We start from the raw sequence: 9,175 nt of genomic DNA on the forward strand, positions 1-9,175 counted from the left end.
ATATATACACACACTTTGTGCTTCTGCAAAGTACATTTGAGTATCTGTACTAAAATGCAAAGGATAATACAAATATGATCACAAAATATAGTCTGAGCATAAACAGTAGAGAACTATTTGCACTGTTGTCTGCAGTTGGATCAAATCTGAGACCAGTCTGTCTCTCAGTGACATGCAAACCTCATTACTCAGAGACTACATCCTGAGGGACTGTTTCCAAATTAAACCTATGTGAAACTCTTTAAATACAGCCATTATTTAACATGGAACTGACACAACCAAAAAGAAAAGGAAAACATTCAGATAATCGAACCCCTGCCTTAAAAAGATCAGACCACGCAGGATCACACAGAGTTTGGTATTCCATAGTATGGTGGGTCATGAGTTTATCAAATTCAGACTGCAATAATATGTGTTCTTTATAAATATACAGGGAACCAAAGGTTGCATACTTACTATCAGGCTGTGAGATTTGCTGCTTAAGTTTAAGCAATTTCACATTCCTTAATTTTTTCTAATAATGAACATAGGAGATTATTTCTCCCTTGACAAAAGCTTTGAGTTATTCCCAGAGAAGAGCAGCAGAGACCCCTGGGGTTCTATTAATTACCAGAAAAAAATATCTGTTTTGAAATATATATATATATATATATATATATATATAATGCTTTGTTCAGATAGATACGTCATTCTCACTGCATGATCAATGCGCACCTCTAAACTCTAAAAGCACAACTATATTCCACATTAAGCTTACACAAGAAGAGCAAGCACTGTGGCTTTTAAACCTGACTACCTTACTGAAGCATGGCTGCTGAATCTCTGAAGGGGGCCAAGGTGCATTGGCACCAGCGTGTGATTGATGCCCTGGCTTTGTACTCTGTTGAACCCATCAAATATTCAGCGCATCAATTGTAAATATGTCTTTCAAGAGAGACTCCTGAAAGACAACAGGCATACTGTATGCTATAAGCTCCAAATTGAAATATATTCAGAATAGACTGCAGTATATTCTCAGGCTGTAGAACAACAAGATAACTCGGCAACAAAATTTATGCAAGATAATTCATATGGGCCCCGTTGGTGCCAGAGTATAAACATAAGCATTTATTGGACATTCCAGGAGAATAATAACTTGAGCTCAAAACACTTTTGCTGTGTAACGTTCACCTGGCTAATTTTATGCACATGCTACTGCAAGCTCCACCATCTGGTCAAGAGAGAGACCCTATACACAAACACACTCGCACTCATGCGCACACACACTTGTTGAACTCCTCTGCAGGTGACTTGGCACTGCTTCTCTCCATCAAGGACGTAGCTTGACGTCACTGAGACTGTGCCATTGCATCAGTGGAAACTTAGTAATGACAGAGGATCTAATGGAAACTGATGACCAGGTTTAGTGTGTGTATGTGTGTGAACCAGGTTCTTATATCCTTGTGGGGACCTATTTCTGTCTACAATGTGGGGTTGTGGGAACCACTGCTCCTTTTGGGGGCATTTTATTGGGTTAGGTGGTAGATTTAGGGCTAAGGTATGAATTGACTTTTGGCTAAGGTTAGGGTAAGGATTAGGCTGTAGAAAAAGTCAATGTAAAGTCTCCACAAGATGCAAAAATACGACTGTGTGTGTGTATGTGAGTGAGTGCGTGCGTGCGTGTGTGTGTGAGAGCAAGACCGTTGTGAAATACAGGTGTGTACTTACTGCACAGAGCGATAATGTGGCTGCTGTCTTCATGCACAAATTTCTTAGTTACAGCCTCTTCCATTATCTGTTTCACCTGCACAAAGAAAAACAGAGCTGGTCACCTCAGAACAGGTAGGTAGTATTGCTTACTATTAGAAACATTAACAATTTTCAGGATCAATATAATCTAAATATGTTTCCATCAGGCAAAAAGTGACCAAAGAAGGTGGTGAAAGAAGTAAATGCTTGAAAGTTCATACATCCAGCCCTTTGTAGTTTAAATACACGAATAAATTAGTTTGATATAGGTTGAAAGGTCTTAGAATGTATGACATGTTAAACTGTCATTAGTTATTTATATTAATTGTAAATTAGTTATTTACAATAATTGCAGCTTATGATTTAACATCTCAAAGAACTATTTTAATGAAAAATCCCAAAGTAGACATCTAAATAACCTTTTCAGTGCTGTCAGCACTTTCTTGTTAGGAAAGCATCTCAAAATACTTTATTCTTTATCTACAGAAACCACAGCTATCCTAACTATCTGGATTATGCATATCCATAAGTGGTATGATGCTTGACACAGTATTTAACAAACTTCTGTTTTTGTTGTTGGAGACTACACGGAATGCTGCACCAGCATGACCTCTGAGAATCTACAAATATTTTTGTAACTAGCAATCACCTGAAGGCAAACTCACCAAAGCCAAGGGATTCTGTGTCCTCGTAAAATGCAGAATAAGGATGGCCTGTACTTGTACAGCACTTTATCAAGTCCAAGGGACCCCAAAGCACTTCACACTACATTCAGTCATTTACCCATTCACACACGCTGATGGTGGCAACTACTGGATTGAAGTTCAATGCTCTCTCAGAAGTTGTCAAACTCTGTAAAACAGATCTGTATTCACTCAGGAAAGAAAATCTCAATTCTGGTGTGGTGGTGCACTGTGTTAAAGAAATTTCACAACTGGATATTTTCCTCATAAACATAATTTTTACAATTGTACAAACTGCAGACATAATTTTCAAGCAGTGGAGAACAATGAGAACCGAGGAGCTTAAATATACTGTGGAAAGGTGGAACATCGAAGGAACCAGACAAGTGACAGATGAGTGGATGCAGCTGGGAAAAGAAGGAGGTAGGGGCAAATGAGGAAATGGCTCAGAACTGAAAAGGGGAGCAAAAAGTAGTCTGAGGAAACCTGAATCTAGTACAAATGACAGAGAAATAATCCTAATGAAACAAATCAATGAGAATAAATTAACTAACATAATTCTTGTGTTGTTAGCAAGAACAAGGAAAACAAAAATAAAGAAGTGACAGAAATTATGTGAAACTAAAAGTCTAATCACGGAAGGATAAAACGCTTAGGTACGGTACATTTTGTAGATTCTCCTAAGTAGGTGATCACAGCCTACTCAGGCTTGAATGCTTGACTGTCCTCAATCAGTCAAGCATTTCCACTGGCTCTAACAGTCCGGGCTCGGCTCTACTTGGCTTGCTTTGCAAGTGTTTCCACTGTTCCATTGTTCTAATTCTATGCTAAGCATAACTCCTCAGCTTCCACTTCAGTCCCGTCACTCAAATGTTATAAGACAGTGTTTCTCAACCTTTTTCGGGCCAGCGCCCCCTAGCCCTTATCCAGGTCCCTCACAACCCCCCATGAAAGAATTTGTAGGCTACTTAGCACTGATTATTATTTTATTATTAATATTTCTATCACTATTGTAGGTGTTTTGATTTTTATGCTTGTTTCTGTACTTATCATCAAATTTCTATGTGAATAGAAATTATTTTCACAGACCTTTCTCTACGAAAAATGCAATGAACATTCAAGTTAAAATCGGTAGGCCTAACAGCAGCCAATCAGAGTGGAAAAAATATTCTTGTTCTTTGCCATTTTCTAGTTGTTAAATTTTCCACAAAATGACCAGATAAAAGATGAACAACATGCCAGTTTAAACTTTGAACTATTTGCAAAACGACAGTGCTCTGCAACATTAAAACATGGATAGAACTGTTAACTACATTAATCATAACTCTTCTCTTCAGTGTTTCTGTCGGTTTCTGGTGGTGCAGCTCTGTGCTGCCTTCAGGAGAATGGGACATCAGAGTATCGTCCATAAAACTTCACCCAAATGGCATTTACTGTGCAAACCAGAGCTTTCAGGAGGGGCATCACTTACCATTAATTGACGCTCACCACCAGTAATCTTCACTCATCACCTGCTGCGCCGCCTAATCGTCATATGTTTCACATCATGTGTTGATTTTTCACTGTTCAGCGTCGGATTCTCTATTTTTATGCCATAATTCACATCTAGTTCGTCGCTCCGTTTTATGTCCCGCTTTTCCTGTTTCAGAATTTTGCGCAATGTGCGCGTCGTTTTTTCTTTTTTTAACCCCGTATGGTGTGCAGAGTTCGGAAAACGTATCGATGGGGAAAAGGCAGACTGACATAAACCTTTTAAAACAATTTCGGTATTCTGATTATTGAAATTTAAAAGTGTTGTGGTACCGTTGTTCTATCACACCCGTTTCATACCAGACCACTTACAGCACCGGTGTTAACGCTATAAAATGAACACTCTCTATTGTGGTATCACCCGTGGAGGGATTTCTTTATTTAAATGGGTTCATTTTTCAGAAGGATACAAAGTGAGGGTATCGTGATTTTAGTAATTACATGTTTATAAGAGCAATTTTCTGTTGTCCTTCCATGGAAGCGTGCAGCCTTCAAACGGAAATAAAACACTTTTTAATATAAGTTGCTGCTTTGACACGATCACAGAACTGCCAAAACATATGTACAAAAATACTAGAAGTGAATCACAGCAATGTCATCAGCCGGTGTAACGCTGAACTGATGCGGTGAAGCTACCACAGTATGAGGACCGCAGAGCTGTGTCAAAAGCTAACAAACACTGAAGAGAAGAAGAGCTGCCATTGATACTGTTGCAGCCATGCATGATTTGAAGTTGCACATTACAGTTTTACCAATTTCCTCAAAGTCTAATCTGGCATTGTTGTGCATTTAAGGTGTAAAGTTTACCTTCGACCAAACGCCCCCCAAAGGAATCCCAGCGACCCCCTTTTGTAAAAATTCCCGCCAGCGCCCCCTGCCGTTTTCTGAATGCCCCCTGAGGGGCGGTATTGCCCACGTTGAGAACCGCTATTATAAGATGATATTTAACATTATCATAACCCGCTATAGTTTTCCATTTGTAAACATGATGGCAGCAGTTTTGGACATGCAGCACTGACGGATAGACTTAGCTATCTATTCGTGCTATGGTAGGAAAATCTGAAGAGGTAGCACTGATAGTCAGAACACCGTGCTGCTGAAGTAGAGCAAGTGGAAAAGGGGTATAGGTGGTTGATGTTAGGATCCTGAATTATCTTTTTTTGCTTTGATCAGGCTTGTTTCTGTTTTATTGTAGTTCAGTTCTTCTTAGTGATTCTAATTTATTTCTTGTCTCTAGATATTCCTTGTTACTCTAGTTCAGTGGTCCCCAAACTACAGCCCGCGGGCCAAATCCAGCCCGCCTCCTCATTTAGTCCGGCCCCCTGAACAATACCAGAGAGCATTTAGATTTTTTTTCATTTAACGTTTTTTCTGGACTATAAGCCGCTACTTTTTTCCTAAGCTTTAAACCTTGCGACTTATAGCCCGGTGTGGCTTATATGTAGATTTTTCTTCAACCACCAGGGGGCTCTTTAGCGGAAAGTGAATAATTGGAAATCAAAATAGGAAATAAAAGAAGAAAGTGCCCATTAAAACACAGGAAAAAGTTTGAGGACCCCTGCTCTAGTTTAATTATATTTATTAGGTCTAGTTATTCTTTAGTATTAGATTTATTTCCTAGTCCCCTGTGTACACTCCATCGCCGCCTGTGCTACTTTCTCCCTCTCTCCTCACACCTGCAATTAGCCAATCAGCCCCAGACCATTGTTCCACATTCACTCTCCCAGGATATAAACACTGCTGCGGTCACTCTTTGCTGATTCCTCATGTTATCTCCCTGTTATAACCTGTTTACTTCCCCATTAAAACTTTGCTTGCTTTTTTCATGTTTTTGTTCTGCTCTGGCTCCCTATGTTTCCCATGTTTTCTTAAATGTGTTTTTTCAAAAAAAAATTTATTAAATAATAAAATGCACTCGCTTTCTCTGCCTCTCTGCATTTGGGTCCACCATCAAAATCTACAACACGACAGTTAAATTCCATCAGCAGTCAATTTTAAGATGCATCACTACTTCTAGTAATTCTGTTCTAATTTTACAAGATATCAAATCTTATTGACAGCGTCGTGGCAGTACCACTTTGGAAAATCCCTGTGACCTTTGGCACCTCTCTGTGGAATGTAACTGATGAAGTAATTGGGCATCACAGTGTCTAAAGTCTGATAAGTCTAGACACAAAAAGAAGATTTCTGTATCTCAGATATTCATCAAATTTATTCACAAATGAAGACTGGCAATTTGCAATGTTCTTGTCTCTTAGAGATATGATGTACAGTGAATATGTGGGTATCTTAATGAAGATGCATTAGAAAATATTTTATTCTGAAGCAAGAACTGTAATCAGAATCAGTTCTTCTTTTGTAAGTTTCTCAAAGATGGAGATGTTTGAGAAACTTACAAAAGAAGAAATGTGAGAAACACTATTTAGATTAAAGCATTTGTACGTAGTAAAAACAATGAGCTCTTCAGAGATTTAAAAATCTGTGTTAAACCACTACTACAATATTCATGGCCGACTGCTTCACAAACAACATCCTTCACCAATTGAAGCTTTGACGGTTTGTTTCAATTAGCTTCCAGCCCGGCCCTGTTGTCACAGCTTTTACTACATGTTCCACTCACAAAGTAGAAGCAATTTTACAAGTGCTTGAAGGGAATGTTTTAGTATGTTTTTCTGCTATTTGCCTGTAAAACAGGTAAATATTTCCAAAAATACAGTGATGTTAGAGTGTCAAGCACCTGATTCTAAATATGGAAATAGGAGACTGTTGCAGTCTCCTATTAATATCTTGACACATCGTAACAGCAACTCAGACCAAACTTTCATACCACTCATTTCCAATTAATATTACAGTTTCCAGAAAACATTCATGAGTCTTTCAACTGTTGCCTACAGCATCTCTGGGGAAGTGAGCCTGAGAGAGTTCAACTCAGTCTGTTGTTCACTTGTCTAGGTTCTCTCTCCCTGAATTAATTGTTTTATGTAATTAATTTGCAGAATGTCTGACATCTCTGCCTTGTTTGAGTATTGTAATTCCGTAACAGGAGGAACATATTAACTTGTTAGCTGATAATAAAGCTTTGGACTATATTCTCTGCACTTTGACTACAAACCTTTCTCTGGCACTGTACCCACTGGTTCTTATCAGAGCTCAGTTTCAGCAATTTCCCCACACATTTTTCAGTTCAATAATATTTAAAACATTTGACTCCATATGCAACTCAACTTTCCAGACAAAGCTTGAAATTATTGACTACATGTCTTTTGTTTCTCCCATTGTTTTTCATTCCGACAGCAGCAAGGTTTAGGTTTGTTTTCAGCTTGGTAACTTGTTAGAGTCTTAGCCAGTTTTACTCGTATAAATGATTCCAAGTCTTCTGAAATGTTGAGAGCACAAATGTAGGTCCTTCAGAAGTTGTGATCGGCTCCAGTGTGTCTCTGTGGTACCCGTTTGTGTTCATTGTCTACCCATGGCTGCCTTCATGTCTCTAATTCTTGCCTAGAGCTCCTTCAGCTTAGCCAGCAGCAATGAGCAAACACCTGATGGAACTGCACATTTGCTGACTTACGTCTCAGTGAAATACTGATAAAATGTTGTTAAAGGGTTAATAGAGGAGCCATGCTGTGGATGTCATGCCAGAACAGGTCTTTCATGCATGAATTATGATTCTTTGGGCCAAGATTTTTTTCCAATTTTTTTTATTTTCTTAAGGCATAAAAAGAGGTAGAAAAAAATGTTTTGTAAAAAAAATTATTTTATTTTTTTAGGTGATCAAAAAATAATCACCTTTTATTTCCAAATACAAAGTTGTTATTTGAAAACTACATCAGTAGTATTGTTCTGTAGGGGTTATCTGATGTCACAATATATTTTTTTTTACCTGCAAGAATCATCTACAGTAGAAGGAGATACATGTTTGGCATGCTTTTTTTGGTCTGTCGGTCATGTTGGATTTAACAAAAATAATTTATTGCATTTGCAGCTGATGGCCAGCAGTTTATAGTGTATTTTATGATGCATTAGTGTCCACTTCAGTGGTCTGTGTGCATTTATAACATATAAATCCACAAGACAAACAAAAAAATGGCTTTTAGATAGCTGTCCACTGTTGTGACCACTATGCATGAAAGGGTTAAAGAGACAGATGCATTAAATTACTAAGTAAAATTTATTTTAAGTCATATTATAAGTCATATATATAATATATATATATGTATATAGCATTTTCATAACAACTGAAGGTAACATAKTTAATCAAGTTTTTTTATTTCAAATTTCAGCAACAAGGTATTTCAGTCTAGAGCAGTGTTTTGGATGTTTTGCAATTTTATGGAAGTTTATTTTTTAGATTCATGCATTTTTCATTATATGGTTCCAATCAGTATCTGATTAAATAAAATTGAAAAGTATACTACTGCTGACAAAAAGATTTTTGAGTACTGTAGTGTCTAATGTTGACTGGTCACGTGACTCACGTCTCTTTTGAACGGGTTTTGCTTTGTTGAATGGTAGTATGTGATCTAAAAGGAAACCGGAGGTAGAAAAAGATTGCTTAGAATTCCTTACATTACCCAAAGTCTTTGTTCCACAACAATCAACATATCTTAAACATTTTGAATTAGATTAAAAGGTTTGTGCTGTCACTCCAAACTACCTTTTAGGAAAAAAAATTATTTTATGTGAACAATATTTAAAAATATATTTCACATTAGATGTATGCAAACAGGGTAAAAATAAAGACATTTACAGCTTTTTGAAAAGCAACATTTCAACATATATTTTTTATACGTTTTAATATATTTTATTTTATATTTTAATGTTCAATATTTCCCAGTGGTTTGAAGAAATTATTAGTTTTTGAAAACTGATATTAAAATTGTGTGCTTGGAAGGTCAGAATATAGCACTGGAATGAACTGAGGAGAACTTTGTGGACACAACTCGAATACATGAACCAGCAGGCTATCAGACTATGGAGAGCCATTTCAGCCAAAATTAAATAAATAAATAAATGGGTGAAATAAAAAAAAATGAGTAAAATAAATCAAAAAATGAAGAAAATGAGTGAAATAAATAAACAATTTGTTAAATAAATAATTTAGCTTTTTCATTAACCCATTTTTTCATTTATTTATTTTTCATATTATCAATTTCTCAATTTCCCTTTTTTCATTAATCTATTTTTCATTTACCCAGTTTTCATTAATCTATTTTTCATTTAACCATTATTTAATT

General features: G+C 36.8%; 1 protein-coding gene across 6 annotated transcripts in view; it reads right to left on the bottom strand.

Moving 5' to 3' along the window:
- Positions 1–9,175, bottom strand: part of sgsm2 (small G protein signaling modulator 2) — a 180,538-nt gene that overhangs the window by 147,462 nt on the left and 23,901 nt on the right. For 5 of the 6 annotated variants that reach the window (XM_008425221.2, XM_017308193.1, XM_008425219.2 and 2 more), the window contains exon 2: positions 1,708–1,783. The exons of the other annotated variant lie outside the window; for it this stretch is intronic. In XM_008425221.2, coding sequence (XP_008423443.1) covers positions 1,708–1,783 — 76 coding nt within the window. The remainder of the gene's footprint in view (positions 1–1,707; positions 1,784–9,175) is intronic. 6 annotated transcript variants of the gene reach the window in all.

The sequence above is a fragment of the Poecilia reticulata genome, linkage group LG13 (assembly GCF_000633615.1).
Source record: "Poecilia reticulata strain Guanapo linkage group LG13, Guppy_female_1.0+MT, whole genome shotgun sequence".
Lineage (NCBI taxonomy): Eukaryota > Metazoa > Chordata > Actinopteri > Cyprinodontiformes > Poeciliidae > Poecilia > Poecilia reticulata.